The 22,990-nt window shown below is 37.9% G+C and overlaps 1 protein-coding gene across 1 annotated transcript in view; it reads left to right on the forward strand.

The window, feature by feature from the left end:
* Nucleotides 1-21,768, forward strand: part of LOC122813031 (heparan sulfate glucosamine 3-O-sulfotransferase 3B1-like) — a 62,832-nt gene extending 41,064 nt beyond the window's left edge. Inside the window, exon 2 of the mRNA XM_044085141.1 lies at nucleotides 17,792-21,768. Within this exon, the coding sequence (XP_043941076.1) occupies nucleotides 17,792-18,410 (619 nt within the window). The 3' untranslated portion in view covers nucleotides 18,411-21,768. The remainder of the gene's footprint in view (nucleotides 1-17,791) is intronic.
* Nucleotides 21,769-22,990: the final 1,222 nt, after the last annotated feature.

The following is a 22,990-nucleotide window of genomic DNA, read 5'->3' on the forward strand; positions in this document are numbered from 1 at the left end:
TTACCAACCCTGATTAAGTTATAAACTAAAAGCATATTCTGCAATTATCATAACTTGTAACTACATCACCAAGCTGTGCTTCCAATCTGATGTCTCTTACTTTTAATTCTCTGTCCATGACAATTGTGAGTCTCTACTAGGGAATCACTACTAACCCATTGTATGTAATCACTTTGTTTTTATAATTGTTTGCTAACTTCTGTGTAATCTATGTAAGTTTGTCTTTGTGGAGCTTTTCTCCCCGGGCCTCCGCTGAAAATGGACATGTATCCAGTCGGACTATCCCGGTAAACAAATGTAAAATAAATAAATAATAAATGTTATATGGAAATTCTCCAGTGTAGTTTAGATTTAAAAGGGGACTGTAGTAGGTCGATTTGAAACTGTACCCAGTCTTGTCTAAAGGACAGAACAGTGAGAACATAATTATCTTCAGTGACTGTGGCAGTGTTGGATAAATAAAATGACTCTGCTCCACAAATTAAAAGATTATCTTTCTAGACTGCTGTAGTCAATTGCTGGCGTTATTGTCTTCAGTCAGCACCTAACCACTGTAAAGAAAATAGTGGTTAGCAGAGAGGTCACATGGCATTTTTGATAACCAATCCCGTTCCAGCTTCATGGCTGCAGACAATACCTAAAGTGGCCTCTTCACAGCAAAGTCTTGCTTCTGCAGTGAAAGCTCCTTTTATCTGATCTGCAGGAGAGAGCGGATTGTTTTCGTTTTGAATTGAAGAGGCTAATTGTAAGGGGAGCATGGGGAGAGGGGCGGGGCCAAGCTGCTGGGGTGGCCTAGCCCCTGCTGTCTGCTGTTGAATACAGCCCCCAACAGTTGCGAAAACATGGCTGAGGGAGACAGGAATCTCCCGCCGAAGGGCACAACAAAGGCGATTCAGCCCAACAGGAACTTCTTGTCAAACACTCATGTTTCCAGAAAGCCTGTGCACACATGGCAGAGCAAAGGGAATTGTTCTTGATTATTCACTTTGCTCTTTAAGAAACTCTTCTCTTTGCATATTTCTTGTTTCTTTCTCTGGTTTACTTTTCCCCAGAGCTGAAGTCAAATGTTTTCAAAGGGCCCCAGCATGCTCCAAAGAGAGGCACTGGGCCAGGCAATAAATTAATTGTTTCTCACTTTGGAGAGCAGAGCTTGTAGGAGTTGATAATTTAGATGTTGAACAGCTGTAAAAAAAATCACGGCAACAACTAATGCCTGTTTGTGGGATAAAATAACATCCCAAGGGTAATTAAAATAGAATCCATTAAGCACTGGGGCCTTCTCCATCAGAACTAGGAGAATAATTAACTTCCAGTGCTTTGACTTGGGTATTTATTCACAAATTAATTTGTTTAGCTATCAGGAAGTGTACTTAAAATTGGTCACTATAGTAAGCAAAGTTAAGATTACACACCATTAAGGAGCTCATTAAGTTTAAAAATACAAATTTCCCAAACAGAATTTATGCAGCTGTATAAATAACTCAGAACGTAAGCATTATATTTATAACCAGTTACTTAACAACTACATGTGAACGCCATTTTTATAGGTAGTAAAGATACAGGTTTAAAGTTTGACCTGAAATTCTCTTTGTAGATGAGAAAAAGTTAAAAACAGAGAGCACCTGTTTGAGACTAAATCAAAGATACATTCACAGGGAAATGTAAAGGAAACTTTGAGCTGGATTTAGCTAAGAGGTTGGAACAAAATAAAAAGCGCAAAGTCTTTTTTCTGAGTTAGTAAGGCACTATTCTGCAGTTGTTAAACAAACAGTGTCAGAGATATCCATGCTTTATTTGGATTTGCATTACTATTAATCTAGCAGATGGTGCCCACTCATGACTGGTCACATGATGCAAGTCTGCAACTGCATTATGGGTACTTGAAGAGCTCTGTTACTTTGGTAGTGTTACTGCACTGAAATGTCAGACTAATATGGTGATGTTTTCCAAGGAATGGGATTTGTTTTGCCTCTCCTTGCTTGTTCATCTAGTTCTCCTTAGGTGTCCCACTTCAGCTACTGGGAGGAGTCTATCATTTCCAGGTGGGGTTAGCCCTTTTGTAACCACACTTATTACCGTAGTAGTGAGAGGCAAGAGTCAAACACAAGGTGACTGTCATCTGCCTCTGTTAAGCATTTTTCATTTCTGCTTCTTAGACCCAGTCTAGTCATGTGTAATAAATATTCGATGCATGCAGATGATGGGTGTGTTGGCCATTCTGCACCCTCAATGCAGTTTTACAATGTACTCACTTCATGCAGGCTCTCTTGACAGCTGCCAGCTTGGACATAATCTTCTGATTTGTACCAGTTGATGCTCCTGTACTCGAAAAACTCCACATCCTTCCCTTGAGAAAGAAGAACAGATCATTGGCTACTCAGGTTTACCTCTCCTCAACAGCTCCTCAGGTGACTGCCCCAGTATTTGAACCACTTTCATCTGTATCATATTCAGGACAAAGTCCTGTATGCCACTGAAGCTTGCTAGATTTTTCATCTGCTAACAAGATACATGGAAATCTGATGAAGTTGTGGTGGTTGTGCCTTTATATTTTAGTACTCGGTTACCCTACTTGGGCCAAGTTCAAATCTTAGTGTGCAGGTATGGGCACACTTTGAAGAGCAGTATAATTTCTATCTATAATGGCATGATGATGTGTGACTGAAATGATAGCCTCAGCTACTAGTGGTGTGTCATTAACATGGCATGCACAGGGCAACACGTTCATTGGTGGAGCATCAGCATGACGATGCTATGAGGTCCACTAAAGCTGACAATTAGTAGGGTGATGCAGGTATGAAGACAGAGTTGTATAAGCATTAGAGTCTTCTTCTTTCGGCTTTTTCCTGGTTAGGGGTTGCCACAGCGGATCACCTGTCCGCTCATGATTGGCAGTGGAGTTTTACAGTGTCGAGTTGCCAGCCTGGCGCCCAACCTTCCACAGAAGGCACACACACGCACGTACTCACACCTAGGGCCAATTTAGAGTGTCCAATCCACCTGCAGCATGTCTTTGGGATGTGGGAGGAAACTGGAGCACCCGGAGGAAACCCACATGACCACAGGGAGGACATGCAGACTCCACACAGAAGGCACCCCAGCCGAGGATCGTACCGGAGAACCTCTTGCTGTGAGGGCTAATATCGACAGATTATTAGTTAAATTAAAATGTTAAATAAATAAAAATAAATAAATAAATTATGTACCTGTGGCATCAAGTTCTTTATGGGTGGCACATCAGTGACCTGGTGGGACTTAGTGCAGATGGCACTTACTAGACTGGTGACTCTGATAATACAATGTTACATTGTTGTCATTCTGTGCTTTTGGATGTGATAATTGGTGATCTTACACAGTGCTTCTCAGAAAAGACTGGAATCTTGCTTTGTGTATATTGCTAGGGAGTGACCTTGAACCTTAGTATGCTATTCTGAAACTGGGATGATTCTTTGACATGGTATAATGTTTTGATCTTGAGTGCTCAAGCAGTAAGATTACTGATTATGCTAGGGCTGGTATCTAGTCACTATGGAAGTGATACAGTAATGCTTGGCTGTTGTGAGCACTACAACACAATATTCTTCTGTGTTGTGTGTTATATGACTGGTGCACAAGAAGGAAAGTAAGTAGTTAATGCTGATGACTCCAGTTATTAATATACTATTATTGAGTTGTTCTGATGACTAAGTTACTCCCTTTAAATACTGGTTTATAAACTTAAGATTTGGGTCACTAGTGTGCTGGCCTGGGCACTGTCTTTCCAGGGAGTATAACGCAAAGATGATAGTGACATGCATGATAAACTCCTCAGATTCAAAGAACCTGCTTGGACATGTGCCCCAGTTGCACAAAACTGCGACTGTGGTTTCAGACTATCCATGTACTAATTGCTGTATTCACTTTGTAATTCCCCTAGATTTGATGTGCATTTCTGTCTGTTTTGCTTGCAGCATTATGCTGTATGTGTATCATAACTTCTGAAGTATCTGGAATTATGATGATTTAGTGGATGAGACTTTGTCTTTCATATCTGTTTTGGGGGGAATTTTGGTCTTTCTCTGGGTCTAGTACTTTATGCTTTAATCCCTCTTACTTAATGCAAGTCCACTCTAGTCTTTTTCACCTATCTTGCTACTGATTTCCTTGTCGTCCTTTCAAAGTGTTGTCTTTTTAATGACGCAAATCTATTTATGCAGCATCAAAATGTACGATAAAGCACAAGTGCCTGAAACACATATTCTTTGATGGAGGCCACTGTAAGAGGAATGCCCTCCCCCCCCCAGTGTGTACAAACCACAAAGTTATTTATAGTATAGATTAGTGAATGGAGTACAGCTCCCAGCATGGCAGATGTGAGCTGGTAGGGATTTGTACCAAGCAAAACACTTCATATTGAAAGTGATTGAATCCCACTTTCAGGACTACTACTTCAACTTCTTTTTTTTTTTTTCAGAAGGTTATGGGACAGACCTCACAGTATTGTTAGAGATCTAACTGCATCATATCAAGTAAATAATTTCAAGAACTGAGGCCTGCAGTACTTTACCAATAAATATACTTCTTTCTGGAATCTTCTACTTTTACTTGCATTTTCAATGTCAAGAATTATTTGTTAATAATGGTACCTGCTACAAGGCAACTGCAGTTTGGATTTTACCAAATGTTGAGCTGAAGTTTAAACAGGCAGTGTCCACCTTCGGTATCTTTCAAACAAATGTCATTTTATGTGACTTCTCACTGAACCACATAAATCCAAGAAATAAAAAAAAAAAAAAACATTATTTCTTTATTAGAACTCTGGCTAAAACTGACTAGGCCTAATTGAACCAACCTGGTTATCAAACAGACAAATAAAAATAAATTAGATAGTGATGTTATTCATTTTTTACTTTGTTCTTTTTAAATTGCTGAACAGTCCCTGCTGAGTACTATGAGATTTTCTGCGTTCAGTTTTAATTCTCCCTGGACCCTTTCATCTAAAAATGAGACAGTACTGACAAACCCCACTCTTCTTGAGTGACTTCATCTTTTCTACGTTTGTAGGACTAGATAAAATAACATGAAGCTTGTTGGAATCAATTCAGCTGTGTAAGAATGAACATGGTATCTGTACATCTTAATTGGGTCTTCTTCAAAAAAAAAGGACCTAGAAATGATAAGATTAGAGAAATGTTTTGTGGGAAAGGGGGTGATTATAAGTGTTTCAAGGGTCGCACTTGTAAGGCTGTGGGACTCACTGACATTTGGCCTTCCCTCTGTTTATCCCTGGCAGATAAGGTGGGTTATGCACAGTTTAATGACACCTTCTACAAACAACAGTGGACAAGAAATTCATCAGTTGGGATTAGGAATGTGAGAAGTGCTGATAACCCAGAAATATCATGCCTTAATAGGGATTTCTTGATAAGACAAATGGCAATTAGTTACAAAAATACAAGTAACATTAACAGACTCCCCTGATCTCTGGCTGCTAATGAGAGTTGCATTTGGCTGGTAAATCCTCCAACCACACACACACACACACACACACACACACACACACACACACACACACACACACACACACACACACACACACACACACACACACACACACACACACACACACACACACTTTTTTTCAAGTAATTGTCAGCCCTACAGTATAACAGTAACTCATGCACTTTATGAACAGTTGCAGTCATAGGTGGTGATGGACACATTACTCGACTTAATGCAAATAACGTTAGCACCATGCATTAGTCATTGTTAATACCAAGACAGTTACCTCTCTGAACAGCACTTATGCAGTAGAAATGGAATTAAAGCATATATTGTGGTGCTAATTGTTTAATTTATAGTATAGTTATAATTTGCATGGCTGGAATTTATTCATGAGTATAAAAGTCACATGATCAATTATTGTTCCTCCTCTGTGGGCAAATAATGAGCTACCAAAGAGTTTGCCATGATGTATGCTGAGATTGTACAATGGCCTTATTTAAATAATGTACCTTTCACCATTAAATAGTGGCGGCGCAGTGGTGCAGTGGTTAATGCTGTCGCCTCACAGCAAGAGGTTCTCTAGTTCGATTCTCGGCCGGGGTGCCTTCTGTGCAGAGTTTGCATGTTCTCCCTGCATTCTAGTGGGTTTCCTCCAGGTACTCTGGTTTCCTTCCACATTCTAAAGACATGCATCTGGAGTATTTCTCCCCAGGCCTCTGCTGAAAACAGGATCTGTGGAACCTAGTTGGACTTTCCTGGTCAACAAATGTTAAATAACAATAAATAATAAAAATAAATAGTGCCTTTGTATGCTGACTCTTGTAAGTTTCCAGGGATGGCAGAGCAATGCACTTTGCATTGGTATACCATTGTGCATGATAGCACTCACACATCACATTGGTTTTAGGGAAGTTCATGCCACTTTCAGTTGGCAAGAAGTTTCTTGTTAGTTTAGAATTATTTGCGCAGAAAGATTTATAAAGTTTAAAATTATAGTGAGTATATTGTCTCCTTTCTTTTTATAGTGCACTTTGGTGCATGCTTGTTTTCTATTGCAGAAATAATGTGCCTTTTAAGTTGAGCTTCTGTAGGAAACCTTATCAGCAGCATTGCCAGATGATGGCAGAGGTTTCTACAGTCATTTTTAAATTATTTGTTCTTCCCATTGCATGTTTAATGTTTTATCATTATGTTTTCTTTATGATTACCAAGTCGTCTCCTTGCTGCTTTATGTGGGATGGCTGTATGGTAGGAAAGGCCTCGACTATGACTCATCAAAGTTGCAAGTCATTAAGGAAGCATCTCACAACTGCTTGAGTAATCAATCTGCCAAAAAGTAATTATAAGCATTTTTTGCCCCGGGGGGGGGGGGGCACCACAATACACCACCTGAACTTATATAGCTATAGATGTAGATATAGATATCAATATAAATGTAGAAATATACCACCTCCACCATTGCACAAACATGAAGAAAGGTGAAATCTCCTAAAATAAATCCATCACTGTCTGCACACATTTAGAAAGCACAATAATAGTGATTTCCCAGGAAAAATAACGGTCAAAGAATTCATAGATTTGTGCTCAACAAGATGGTTTATAAATAGTTACTGATCAGTTTATCAGATCACTTCTGCTGAAATAGAACTGCATGGTTTGACTATGTACAATTCTGCTGAACACAACAGAAATTTTCTTTAAAATTTTCTACCAACTCTAGGGTTTCTGAAATTGAGGCGTTTTGTTCCTGTGGTGTAGCAACTTGAAAGTTGATTATGTTGTTTAATATGGGGGGGGGGATAGTAGCATGGCCTCCCCACCACAGTAAACATATTGTTTTCTCTAGTAATCTTAGGTAGTTACTAGGCATGTGGTCTACAAGACCATTTAGGAGTCTAGCTCAGTTTCACACTTGCCCCAGAGTATTATCTGTCAAATTGACTTGCAGTAGAAGGAATCAAACCATGAACTGCAGGAAGCAGTACATTTACGGCTCATTGCTTTGCTCATCTGTGCTAATTTCAATTTGAGAAAACAGTATTCCAGAGGAAAAAAAATGTTCAGTGGATTTTGCATCACTTGTTTTCTGTTTTGTTGGGCATATGTTTCATGGGAAATATATGTACCAGAAACCCAATCCAAGAAACTTACATAAATCTGATTCACTTTCCCACATTTGGGAATATTGACTCTTTATTCTTGACCTGATGACCTACTGATACAGCCTACAATTAAGACAGATGTGGAATACTCATTAATGATAATAATAATGTATAAAGAAATCACTCAAAGTGGTATCAGAAAGGCTCCAACGAAGAACCACTATTGCCTTACAAAATCATCAACATGTAAATAATGCACCACACTGTAATCTTAGGTAATTGCTATGATTTAGGGAATATCTCTGGGGCAACACAGTGGCACAGATGTTATCATTGTTTCTTCACAGTGCTGGGTTCTCCAGTATGAGTGTTTTTCTGATAGTCTAATAGTGGAATACATGTTATTCTTCTGATTATGTGGGTGTTGAGTGAAGGGATCAGTTTCCTCCCAGATCCCAAAGATGTGCTTTTGGTGAATTTCTGATCCTCTAAATTGCTCATAGATGTGCATGCCTTGTGTGTGTGTGTGTGTGTGTGTGTGTGTGTGTGTGTGTGTGTGTGTGTGTGTGTGTTGGGGGAACGGGGCTGTCTGTATTTCAGTGTGCATATGTGCATGGACTTGGATAATTGTGTTTGTGGGTGGAAGTGTGTGTGTTTGTGTGTGTGTGTGTGTGTGTGTGTGTGTGTGTGTGTGTGCGCATGTGGATGAGTTTGTGTGTGCATATGGATGTGTGTGTGTGTGTGTGTGGTGGGGCTGTATGTATTTGTGTGCATGCATGTGCATGGATGTGTGTGTGCCTGCATTTGTGTGTGTGTGTTTGTGTGTGTGTGTGTGTGTGTGTGTGTGTGTGTGTGTGTGTGTGTGTGTGTGTGTGTGTATGTAGGTGTGTGGGTGAGTTTTTGTGTGCATATGGGTGTGTTTTGGCGGGGCTGCATGTATTTGAGTGCGTGCATGTGTATGGGTGGTGATAATTGTGTGTGTGTGTGTGTGTGTGTGTGTGTGTGTGTGTGTGTGTGTGTTTGTTTGTGCTTGAGTGCTATGATGGACTGGTGTCCTCTCCAGGATTAGTTTATTTGCCTTATGCCCAGTAAGTATTAAGACAGGCTCTGCCTCCTCCATATCACTGAACTGGGTTATGTAGTTAATTAGAAAGTTAATGGGCGCAGCATGTATGATATTTAACAATATTTACAATTACTTGAAAAGGGAAACATTTAAAATAGCCTAAGATTATCACTATTTTGGATAATGAAACATTTCATTGTCATACTTGATTCATTCAACGAGTGTTGAATTTGTTACTGTGTCTTATGACTGACTTATATGAGTTTCAGTTTGTACAGGTACCTAGTTATTCTTTCAGAATTACGTCAGTGGCTAATTACAACATGCATATTGACTCAAATAAAGACTTGATTAGTTCTCGACTATGTCTTCAGAGGTAGAAAAATCGAATCATAATGTCTGTTAAGGTGTTAGTGAAATGTTTATTGTTTTTAGGCTTTGTATTCTGCTGTAATGGAATACAGTCTTGATATCATTTCATTTTGTGGGTTGTTTTATTAATGTTAGATTCACTGAAGCCTACCTACAAAGAAAAAAAATCACGTCTTTAGGGTTTGACTCCCCATCCACTGAATATATGGGGCCATGCACTTACTGCTACAAACTCCAGGCTGACTCCCACTCCAGGCATTTTTGAGTACTTGGACTAAATACAGGGGGTATCTGAGTATTGGGATAGTCACCCAGGCATTTATAGGAAAGCTTTGTTTCCTATCTCTTTGTCAAATGGAGAGCAATATTTTCTTCCTAGTGAAGCAGTTTTCATTCAAAAAGACCATTTCCAACAAGATGACAGTCAAAGTGAGGTTCAGTGATTCAAATGTTTACATGGCGTTGTACTACTTTGTTATATATAATGCAAGGAATGTAAAAAATGGAGCAGCTGCCATTATAGTATGCTTACTATGCTTAAAGTAGGTTTTGTGTGTGTGTGTGTGTGTGTGTGTGTGTGTGTGTGTGTGTGTGTGTGTGTGTGTGTGTGTGTGTGTGTGTGTTTGTACATGTACACATATAGCTTCCAGCCATCTTTGAGTATTTGGAATAAGGACAGGGGTCTTTGAGTATTGGGATAGTCACCCAGGCATTTATAGGAAAGCTATGTTTCATATTTCTTTGTCAAATGGAGATTAACATTTTCTTCCCAGTGAAGCAGTTTTCATTCAAAAAAACACGTTTCCAACAAGTTCATATAGTCAAAGTGAGGTTCAATGCAGTACATGCGTGTGTGTGTGTGTGTGTGTGTGTGCATGTGTGTGTGTGTGTGTGTGTGTGTGTGTGTATGTGTGTGTGTGTTTGTACATATACATATATAGCTTAACTGACAGATAGAGGAATGCTTTGTTTCGCTGGCCTTGCAGCCAGCTTTATTGTTTGGTTTTTCAAGCATACAGCCCTGCCTTCTATCATTTTACATTACACTGTTAGACATGGTATGCAGTGATCACTTGAATGGCAGGAAATAGCTACTGCCATATGCTTACATCATAGCAATGCATGCCGGACTACAGTAATTCATTGGTATAGTGAAATGACAGTTAGCATGTTTTAGTCACCTGGCAAGTAGACTGGGTTTGTACCTGTAAACTGGCTTAGAAACCAGTGATATTCATTATCTATAGTTTCAGCAAGGAGAGCACTGTACTACAGTTTTTGCCCTCTACCCACAGAACTGTGTACATTCCAGACTAGGGGATGCGGCACGCTTCTCCTCTTTGAGGAGGTCTGAAGGCCGTATGTGCTTGCAGATAGCAGGAATATTGGCCTTCAAATCCTCTAAGTGCCTGAGTGGCCAGCAATGTTTGTAAGGTGGGGAGTTCATTTTATGAGATCCCAGCTGACTATAAGTTGCTCAATCTGAAACTATTTTCTGTAGGAAATTTTGACACTGCCCAGCCCTTCTGAGACCTCCGGCACGTCTGTAATTTCCATCAATGAAGACAGGGATCAAAACAGAATATCTGGGCCTAGTGCAAAACATTCCTTAGCAGTTTCTTTTACATTCCAGTGAAATATAAAGAGTGTGTTACATGAAATTATGGATTTAATCTTTGCTGTGATGTCCTTTCAACAGAACAGAAAATGATAATGCCCTTTTAAGGATATCAAGTATTTAAGTGCTCCTCGTAATTTCCCTGTAAGTTCCTTGTCTAGCAATGATCTATAATCTTCACTGCAAAGATAGCAAGTTTACAAAAACAGTCATTCACAGTTTGTAATGTTATCCATTAGGTGACACAACTTCAGAACAAAAGACAATGTAATATTTATGTAGCATGTTCTTTATTTTTATTTATAAAACAAGCTGACCTGCTATAACCAAAGTGGACTTAACTGCATAAGAGAGGCAAATTCCCACAAATTTGGGATGTGACAGAAATTTCAACAGGCTGAAACTCTGATTTGCTAGACTGAATATTTTATTTTATGATTCATAATACTTACAGGTCAGAGTGTTTCATAGGTTTGTTGCACAATGCAGTCACCATTCCACTTCTCAAATGAAGGTGGTATTTGCTGCCACACTATGAGGTTTAAGACATTGTGGACACTGAGTGATGGAATGCATCTCTTCACCTCTGCTGACACATTTCTGAGTAACTGTCAATTATGTAATCATACCCATTGTAATACATTTAGGTTGCTGTGGGCTGGAATAGTACCTCTCTGTTATAATAGGCTGTATATCATAGTGGCCATATAATATAGACTGCAGTGTCGACTAATGTTTTCTGATAATCTGAGTAGTTAACCATTTATTGACCAGATAATACCCATTTTGAATATGCAGATGAGTAAATGCAATATAGCACTCAGAGTCATACCTCTCAACTGTCCAGATTTTTGCATCATATTTTTTGTGTATTCCTTATTAAATTTGTGGCCTTCTAGAAAAATGCTGAGGACTGATGTCAGTACATAATGACATACATTGAGTTTCAGATTTTACATCCTTCAAAAAAATCCTGTTATTCTAGCAACTTTTTAAGTTTATAAGAGCAATATTTAAAATCTGTCTGTATTTTTGAGTCTTTGTCCCCCCATTATTTTAGACTTTGTTTAGATTTCTTCCTTTAAGAGGTTGACAGGTATGCTCAGAGCATATACTAATGGCTTCTAATACATAACTAGGAAACTGTGTGCATTTATACTGCACACCTACTCATGGTTTAACTATCGCATATATGAAAATTCATGCTGTAAGTGATTATGTGTAACCAGACTCCTCTGACATTCTCTGTCTCTCTTTCTTTTGTATTCTGTTACTCACCTTTTTTCAGATTTTTTTTGTAATTCCTTACTGTGATTCTCCCACTTTGCCATTCTGGCTGTTTTCATTTCTCACCTGTCTTCATTAGTAAATACATATTTAAAGTTAGTACCAGGGGAACATGAAAATCGATGGGCACGTTTTGAACATTATTTAATTTGAAGAACTTTGATTTCTAGAGAAACTTCGATGATAAGATAACTGTATTTGGGGAAAATGAGATCTAGTTTGTACTTATCTGTGAGCTCAGCTGAAGTGGTATTTATACAAACTCTTTTTTGGAAACACTGCTATCTGAAGTGGCACTCTTTAAGTCTTATCAGAGGCTTTTGACATCCTTTTAGTCTTAGGAGCTAATCAGGAATTGCATGTCATCAGTTAGTAGTGTGAAATGAAGCCCACTTTGTCTGGCTTTGTTGCCTGCTTCTGCGATTGTGAGCCTGAGCTACTCTTTTGAGACAACACACACAGGCCCTTCTGCTATCACTGTGGCTGCCTTTCATCTCCGGCTACTGTAGTACAGAGAGACAGTAGCAGACAGGGGCTTCGCAGAGGGTAGATGAAAAGACTGCTTCTGTACTGAGATACGCTAGACCCATGTTTAACGATCAGATATTTACACTTTGATGTCACTAACTGGAGTTCCAGAAATGACACTCCTTGCAGTCAAGGCCTAGTAGTATATTTTCTGCCAGCTTTTTTGCTTTATTAGCCTCTACATTGTAGGCATAGAGCTTTCATCACCAGCAGAATAAAACTGGAAATAAAAGTGAGATTGGCTGTTATGCAGAGGTTTTGGGGGTACATGTCAGCAGCCTGATATACCCTCTGCGCTTTCAAATAGAAAGAGGAGCTTAACTCTGTTGATGAAATGTTTCATAACTTGTCATACTGAAGTTATAGACAAGATCATAAAATGGGAACAGACTGACCAAGCTAAAAAAAGTGAAGATGCCGCTTTTGTACAATACAGTATTTATCTGTAGATTGTAGTAGAATAATCTGGAACATGAGCTTCACAAACTCTGTCAACTCCTATTCATTTCACTAAAATATTGCCACTTGCATTGTTTGAAGCCAGCCACCCTAGGAAATGTTCTACAGTCACTCCCTAGAAAGGTCCTGATGTTACTGGCAACCTAGGCTCTCAACAAAACTTCTGAAGTTATCACCACTGGGAAAAATTGGAAGATTGGGGGTGTGGGGGGGGGGGCAGCATGTTTTGTCAGAGAACTTTTAACTAAAAAAGCAAGGTTATACATAATTATATAATCAACAGTACTGGTTTCCATCAGAACAGAAAGGTATAAAATCTGACATCAACACACTCTAGAGAGTTGAAAGGCAGATTCAGAAGTGTCAAATACCATGTCTTATACTAGCATGATTTTATGGGATGAGAAGTAAAATAGCTGTAGATACACGGTGGTCCAGAATTTTTCCATAAAATCAGTTTTATCTAGCTACAAATTATGCAGAAATCTTATTTATGTGGATCCTGTTGTTGGATGTTAACCTAATGGGAGTTCAAGTACTAACTCTCGTAATTTTGTAATGCACCTTATTTGCAGGTAAGAGGGAGAGAGAGATCAGTTTAATGTATACAGTATGTTATTTTTTATCCCGTGTCTTGGATTTTCTAACATATGAATATTCATTGACAAGACCTGAAGACAAATACTTCCTAAAAAGTTAGCAGACTCACAGTATCATCACAATATTGTATGTCCTAAAATGAGTTTGGTGTGTTTTTGTTTCACGAAACAAAGTATGCTCATACCTCTGTAGTGCTTTCAGCCAAATACCAGAACAAGAGACACTAAGCCCAGCTTACCTAAATGAACAATAGACCGAGCACTCAACCTGCTCTGCTGAGATGTGTCAAAGGATTAACAGTGAGCTTCCCCATTTAGACAGAAAGCTGCCCTAAAGGGCACACCAGGGCTTTGGAGAAGGATTAGACAATGACCACCTGTCACATTATGGCAGTATACCATCATCCTATTTAGAAGGATTTTTTTATTTAGCTAATTTCTGATGTATTGTTTCAACATTTTTATAGATATTTGTCATGTAGTTGCCATTTTCTGCTCTTATTTGATGATGATGAAGCTGAACTTTATAGGGAAAAGTTAATGCTGCCCTGATCATAAGTGGCCTGTATAATTAGTAAAGTAGGCCAATGTATCCTTTAGACTAATCCTGTCACCTACTTGCATTACTGAGAAAGCTGTCAGCCTTTCTGAACAGAGTCTGGAGTTAGAAAAACCTTTGCTGTAAGTCTTTTTGTTTGGAAGAAATTGTTCAAGTGTTTTTTAAGTAATCAGTTATTCTTATGTAGTCAGCGGCTGCTGTTCTGCTTTTGCCTGGTGTTCTTTTTCTTTTGTTATATGTGGTCTGATTTGACTCACTTATACAGTACAGGGAGGGAGTACTGTGCTTGCATAAAGATATTTGTATGCCCCCATGTTCAGTCATGTGACCTGGTACACTGTGATGTCACAGACTCTATCCTTAATTGTGAGGTTTTTAGACAGTTCATCCATCAGTAAGACTGGCAATAATTAAAATACAATTAAATGTCTTTATGTTAAACTGTAACCAGTAACCTAGACACTCATTTTGTCTACTTTTAACACTTATTTGTTTTGGTAGCAAAAGAAAATCTAAATTTTCAATATCTGCAATATGCAGTGAGTTTAGGCATGTGTGTGCTTCGTCTATATGTTTAAATTTTAGAGTCACTATTGCATTTTCATAGCTTGCCACTTTTTTCTGATCATTAAATTTAATTGTTCACACTTTTCCCTGATTAGCAAACCTAATCGTTCACACGCACACACACACACACACACACACACACACACACACACACACACACACACACACACACACACACACACACACATATCCGTGTGTGTGTGTTTCTCCATGCTAATATAGTTTAGAAAGCTTCACGCTGACTACCAGTTCCTGTTGCATTCTTGCATATAAATCCTTACTGTGTGGCTTAAATGGCAATACAGTTATCTGGGTATCATGGCTAGGAGAGTCCTTCAGAGGGCTGCCACTAACAGAAGGTTGTTCATTTCTGGGCACAAGTTTATATGGTACACACTTTATCCTAATGACATAATTATGTTTTTCCTCATTGTTTTTCTGAACCTTGACAACATGACTAATATGAGGCTCTAGATGAGTGCAATTAAGTGTGGGGATGCAGAATCTGGTTGCAGAAGTGGTAGTCAGCTGTCACTTAGTAGTGATCTGGTGACTGCAGAGTTCTTCACTCCTTAAAAGGGTAGTGCATTCTTCGGTAATGACCACTGCATACATTAATGGCCATGCCACAACAAGCCTTCTTATTTCTTTGTGAAGCCTGGACCTTTGGGTCATAGTGATGAAAGGAGACTGTGTAACAATAGGATAATAAACCTGATTTCCATAATAAAACTGAGATGAAGGCCAATAGTTTTAGCAGAAGGAGATCTCAAATCCACATTTTATTGCAGGAGATCTGGCTTTCCAGTGGCACAGAAATTTAAATGGTTGTGAAACTTTTGGTACAAGATCAGAAAGAAAAGTAGCGATGATCAGCAAAACACATGGGTGCTGGCACACAGCTTTGTATTTGCCAATAGTTGGTCAGGGGATATAAAGTTTTTCAGACTAAGCACTAACTTCTAAATGTGGACTGTAACCCCCCCCCCCCAAAGGACTAGCAGAAATTTCTGAATCTGTACGTCTCACTTCCTTGCTGCTGCCTTACACCCAAAATATCTATATATTAAGCAGGAAATGTGTGTACAGTATAGCCTAAAGACAGAATTAAAGATAAATCCGATGCATTAAAATTAGTGATATCTTTTCTTTAGAAGCCTTTAACTTTATAGCTAATAATGTAATATTAGCATATGCTACTATGGACACAATTATGTTCTTTGGTGGGTTGGTTTTACTCTTCTGATTTCATTCTGTGCCTCTTTGCTGGTCAAAATGTTTTCCTCCTCTGGGAATTTACCCTTTTACTCTGCTGTTGTGCTATCTTGGTGTAGATATAATTAGCAGGAGGTGCGGGTATATTGGGGTTTGTCCCCAGAATAAAACTTATTTTATTTTTGATCTTTTTAGATTTGTTCTAAAAAGATTGCTTTTTTTTCCATTCACTCATTCGCTCTTTGAAGTGTTGATATTTCATGAGACAAACACACACACACACACACACACACACACACACACACACACACACACACACACACACACACACACACACACACCTGCATATACACCCTCTAATGTACTAATGTGCCATACTGTACTACATTTCTCCAGCTTTTTTGAATATAGCCAGAATAGTGCTTGCAAATAAATAGTATTGATTACCTCAAAATGAAGGGATCGTTTTTACTGCTAAGAGATACTTGCATGCTGTAGAGATGGTTGCTGTAATTGTACATTGGCAGTATGGTTAATTCTATAACAGAATCTTGCTTCAGTAGGTAGTTTATGGTACTACATGTCATCCGTAAAGTAGGGGCTGTGTGTTATAACCAGTACTTTTTAAAGAAAAGGTAGTTTTCCTGCCCATATAACTATATTATTAAGGAGCGCAGCATGTCACAGTGTGCACTTTTAAAAGGATTGCCAGACTGGAGTGTTGTAAAACAACATATTCTTCAGAAGGTTTGCATTTGTAGCACAGCTGGGGTACTTGTTTTCTTTCATATAGTCTTGCCTAAAATATTACATACACACAATCTTGATGGAATACTTGATTTTTATTGTCAAAGTAGGTACAAAATGTGCATTATAAATTCTTAAATAATATTTCTCTTTTGAAAAAAAGTTTAGTGCTTTTGTTAATTTTTATTTTTTTATGTTTCAAGTAACACAGCAGGCTAGTTTAGCAAAATTATAGTAATAGAAGATCCATTTTCCAATACCAGTAGAAGCATCACTGTATTTTTTCTCATGCCTAAAAAATCAGATGCATATTGCATTCATTAAAAAAAATTGAAATTCATTTGAGTGCATCTTCGGTGTACATGCTTGGAGACCATCCAAGTGCCCATTGGTTTTTAAATACAATTTGTCCATTATCTTAACTGAAAATTGCACTGAAGTGATATTTGTTATGTTTTACAACAGTGGTATTAATATGTGAACATTACCTGGTATGCACAAGAGAGGGATGATGTTTCCTACCTGACTTACAGCATTTTTGAAAAATGATAAAAACATGCTATTTAAATGTCCATGGTGTCATAAAATCAATCATAATATAATACATTTTAAATGTCTGATTTAGCAACTCACTTCACTGATGTTGACAGGTTAGAAAGCTACTGTTATGGTAACTCTAGCATATTTAGCTGCTGCTTACATACACTGAAACTTTCATTTAGTTAAACTAAGTTTGTGCAGCAGCACAGCACAATGTTTTGGTTATTGTAACCTTCACTAGTACTTTCACTCTATTTTTCATGCATGAAAAAGCAAATGTATAACATAAACAAAGCACCTATATTATGATGCAACTGAAACATTTTGCCAACAGCTAATAACAGGTAACTTGGAATGAAAAATTAAATTTTTTTCAGCTAAATTGTTTGCTGCTCTTTTGATGTAGAACAGGTAAAGATAAAAAAAAATAAAAATAATCGAAAAAATAAAGATTATGAAATCAGAAGTGTATCAGATAAGTATAACGTACACTGAAGTAATTTTATTAATTAAAAATAAGATCTTCTTTAAACAGTTTGCTATGATATTGATGTGTGATTAATTCTGGCAGATGATTAAATAGAAATCAATATGTTTTATATAGCATTTCTAACCCACATTTCTCTCTGTTTTGTATTTTTATTGTAGGGATTTGATGCCAAGAACACTTGATGGACAAATCACCATGGAAAAGACTCCCAGTTACTTTGTCACCAAGGAGGCACCTGCCCGTATTTGTGCAATGTCAAAGGATACCAAGCTTATTGTGGTAGTCCGTGACCCTGTCACAAGAGCAATCTCAGACTACACTCAGACCTTGTCTAAGAAGCCAGACATCCCATCATTTGAGAGCCTGACCTTCAAAAATAGGACTACAGGTCTCATTGACACATCATGGAGTGCTATCCAAATTGGCATTTATGCCAAGCACCTTGAGAACTGGCTTCAGTACTTTCCAATGGACCAGATCCTCTTTGTCAGTGGTGAGAGACTAATTGTTGACCCAGCTGGGGAACTGGGAAGGGTTCAGGACTTTTTAGGGCTTAAGAGAATTATCACAGACAAGCATTTCTATTTTAACCAGACCAAGGGCTTCCCTTGTTTGAAGAAATCAGAAGGCAGTAGCAAGCCTCATTGCTTGGGTAAAACTAAAGGCAGAACACACCCCAATATAAATCCAGAAGTCATTCAGAGACTTAGAGACTTCTACAGACCATTTAATATGAAGTTTTACCAAATGACTGGTCACAGTTTTGGCTGGGATTGACTGTGACCATGATTTCTAATTACTGTAATGATATGTGAAGTTATTGCTTATATATATATATATATATATTATATATATATGTAAAGTGTACAGAAATCTATTTTATAATAATTTATTTTTAATTCTTAAAGCAATTAATTCACTAAAGCTGCCTAACCACACAGTGTAGAAAATGTAGTCCAGAATGTGTTAACATTCCACAGATTGTACACAAGAATATTTTCTTCTTGAACTCATGGTGCTTCCATTTCATTGCTCAAGGTTAAGTACTAAACAAATAACACACGTCTTTTGTTACGGGTATGTAATATCCTCAGATACTTGTCACTGTTTCACTTATTGAAGAATTGAACCTGAAAGAATTAGGAACCATTTCAGGCTTGTGCATAACAGCAAGAGAACTTAATGACTGACAAATGATTTTTCATAATCTCCATTGTGCAGATGTTAGTGTGTGTTGCATTTGTTCTTTTTAAATGAAGCAGCGGTCAGATTACTGGCCGAATGATTACTCCCTGCATCACGGGAAGCATGAGGATAAGGTTTTATGTAAATATGAGATGCAAATCTTAGGGGGTTTACCCTAAAGAAATAGCAGAACAAAGTTACAACAAGGCAGGCTTATTTTGTATAATATGAGCAGTATGAGAAACAGGCAATGTGAATGTCACATACTCTGCAAAGGATCCCGCTTAAAATGCTGCATTCCTTTCTTGCACTTTTTAGAGAAACTTACTTAAGTTTTAATTTAATTATCTGTTAACTAGATAAGTGGACTGATCCTTATAAATCCTTAATACCAACAATTGAGGACTAAGGCTATGAGCTAGTAACAACCTTGTCCTGCACTCTTGGGTTTGATTCCTTCGGTCTCCATTTGCCCACCGTGTGACAGTATGTCTCCTAACCAGCCAGTGCTGCTTGGTCTCCACTAAAAATGGATTTCATCTGGGTCTATTCTGTCTTCTTGAATCCCATGTTTATGAAACACATTTGATTGTACACAGGAGCACAGAGCTGTTTCCCTGAATATATAAAAGATCATACCTGGTGTACTTGAGGATGCAGTGATTTTGTGCAAAACACACTGCCAATACATAAAAAAATACATGTTTTCCAGTAGTGAGCAAAAAAAAAAAAAAAAAAAAAAATTAGTCTAACTTGAGCAAATTAAAAATGAGCAAATTATGTTTGTGGACAGGATAGCAAAAGATTTCAACCCATTTGGGCAATGCAGTTACCAAACTAACTAACTAAACAAACAAACAGCAAACAAACAAACAAATAAATAAATAAATACGAAAGAGCTAAAAAGGGCATAGGCAGAGCCTGGGAGTCAGCCAGTCATCATGTCTTTGGGAAGTGTCTTGAATCTGAGGTATCCTCAGAAAACCTATAAATAATGTGAGGTGAATTTAACCAGTATTGGAAGGGCAGTACTAAATCTTAGCTCTGCAGCTCTCAAGCAGTAAGAAACTCAACAAACCAGTCTGCCAACAACATGCATGGTGCCATCCTAGGTTTAGAAACCCATGGTATAACTGGCTAAGATCTATGGCCATGCTTATCCTGTTGATGCAGGACACAAACTGTAAATATGGTGATGTCTTTTATCAGACTAAAACATATTTCCTTGAATAATGCTACATTATTTCATTGAACATATGAGTTCAACATCCTGCACAAAGTTCAGACATGATTTTAGTATGGATGTGACATTTGCCATGACTTTTTAAAGTGCTGCTATGCTGCTATACATCAGGTGTTAGGGCTATATAACAGTCATAATAATATGCATGCTAATGTCTATTGTTCAGAATACCCCGTGACTTCTTCATCATCTGTTTGGTGTTCAAGGCCTCGAAGTACCTCCATTTTTATTCCTCAGCTGTATTGTTTAATTAAACCTCAAGAATGAAGTCATGTTCCATAATAATGGGTCAGGTGGCAAATGACCAAAGACTAGGTACAACATGAACATGTTAACTAAACAAATTGTGTCAGCCCACCTTGTTCGCATGTGGCCCAAGATGTTAGCATTCAAAAGCATATGGAAGATATTAAGCTCCCAAGTTCTCATGGCTGTCAGCAGAGCCTCAGAGGTGATGTAAGTTGGTCTGGGGTCATAAAAGCAAGCAGAAAAAAGAACACTGTGTACTGACTTAGCTTACTTAACCTCATTATAAATGGATCTAATTGTAAAAATTCACCTTCATTTTGGCAAAGCAATACACAATTACCTTGTCAAGTAAAGATAGGTCAATTTTGTGCTGTCACATAAAGGTTAGGGGGGCATTGAGACATTATTGATTGGGCATGGTTAGGCACACCGAAGGAGCATGAAATGTGAATGCAACATTCTACCCTGCATGAACTGTGGCCGAGTTTTCTAGCGACTAATTTTACTACAAGCTCCATCAGCCTGGTTAAATGTTGTGAGATTTCTATGAGTTAGAAAAGGTTTATTGCACTTAGTGTATCCTTGTAGTAAGGAGCCTTGCTGAGTATACAGACGGTTTGTTATGCAATTATTTAATTCAGGATAATCCATACTTTGCTTCTCTTGCATAAGCAGCAAAATCAGAATGCACATGAGCTGTCTTCCTATCTGATGAGTTCTCCAATAAACTTAGTGAGGCCATTGTAAAATATATTAAAGTACGGCATCTGACAGGACTTTAGATCTGTTATCAGGTGTCATTATTGTGAACTCCTGGTAGCAGCTTTATATGTCTGTTTTGAACCATGAGTGGCAATGCCGTCGAAGTTTTTACTTTTTATTCTTTAGTTAACTTTTGTTATTGTTTTCTTTTTCCTTTCTGAATCTCTACTTCTTTTAATTATTTTATTCAGTTTTTTTTATGTTCATTACATTTCCTTTCCCCCCTACTTTCACTTTATTACTGTTAATAGAATCTTTCTAAGAATTTCTGCTTAGTGACCTGATAAGCAGTATACTTACATGGAAAAAAGCCTTTTGACTCAAATTGAAATGCTCTTGTGGTAAGGAAGAGTGCAGGCAACCTGCAGATGGTAGTAGCCGTAGCCAGTTTCTTCAGTGGAAACAGTGCTAGATATTTTAGAAAGGTCAGCCATGTGACTGTAGAAAACGCTAGATCAGAACAATCTTGGGCCAGTCACCAAACTCAAGCAGCTTGTTTGCAAACCTGTCAGGCCACTCATATTTGCGATTTTGTTTGCCTGCAGTACCAGGGTTTTCGTGTGTTTTTCCCAAAGTGTGATTCATGACTTCCAAAAATGAAGCTTGCATTTACCTTAAGCATTTTCCCGTTTCCTCTTCATTCTCAAAAATGTTAATCTTACTTTGAGGCAGTTAAAAAATGGCATAATTGTACAAGACTAAAAATGGTATACATATATATATTTGAAAAGATTTTCCCATATTATCTAATCAACAATTTACCTTGCTTACTAATACAGTGTCAGTAAATGACCCACTTGTTTGTTTCCATTATGCATGTGATATCTGTTTGTGTGTGTGTGTGTGTGTGTGTGTGTGTGTGTGTGTGTGTGTGTGTGTGTGTGTGTGTGTGTGTATGTATGTGTAAATGTATGTGTGTGTGTGTGTGTGTGTTTCTGTGTGCATGTATGTGTATGTGTGTGTGTGTGTGTGTGTGTGTGTGTGTGTGTGTGTGTGTGTGTGTGTGTGTGTGAGAGAGAGTGAGAGAGAGTGAGAAAGACAGCGAGAGATAGAGTGTGTGTGAGAGTGAGAAAGAGAAAGAGAGAGTATGTGTGTGTGTGTGTATAAAACAAAGTCAAGTCTCTATGTAAGTCTGTATTTTTAGTTCATCTGAAATTTGCCAAACAGGTGAATTTCCTTCATCACATATGGTTAGCATTAGTGTGGTGTGGTTAGAAATATCTACTTAAACTATGGTTGAGTTTTATTCAGCCTCATTTACAAAGCATTCAAGATATTAGTGACTGGCTCCTTGTAATATGTAATGTAGACTAGTAAACCTGTACAAAAAAATTGTAAAGCAAATATTTTGTGGTATGTACAACACAAATTAATTTTACACAGAGAAAATGTTTCTAGGAAATTGAAATACTGATAAATCATGATATTTCTTTGTATGAAGAAATAAAATATATTTTACCAGCTTATTTGTGAAGTTTAGATATTCATAAACGTATGATTTTAACTTTGTTCTTCTAATACCATGTATCAACAGCACTGTCAAACTGTTCTTTCTCTGTGACATTTATATTTGTATTGCTTATGGAGGTTTTATTTCAGAGTCCCCTAAAAGCAGTGGAAAAGGAGTAAACTGCCACATGAATAAATGAATAAAAAAAGTAAAAATAGAAACATTAATGTCTTGTGGCAGCGGTAAAATGTCAGTCTGATTCCACATGGGCAGGACAGCGACTGCCTTTGGTCTTTTCACATGTACTGCCTGTTCATGGTACCTGCTGGAAGTCTGGTGTAGGTGTCATTTTTGTATGGGTGTTGCTTACAAATGTCTGCGAATGATCTGTTCCTCTGCCTCATTTAACCAAGGGAACATTCACTGTTGGCATTATTAATGAAAAGTTGGTAGATGGTCAGCTACTAT

The sequence above is a fragment of the Protopterus annectens genome, chromosome 10.part0 (genome assembly GCF_019279795.1).
Source record: "Protopterus annectens isolate FY-2018-M chromosome 10.part0, PAN1.0, whole genome shotgun sequence".
Taxonomy (NCBI): Eukaryota; Metazoa; Chordata; order Ceratodontiformes; family Protopteridae; genus Protopterus; species Protopterus annectens.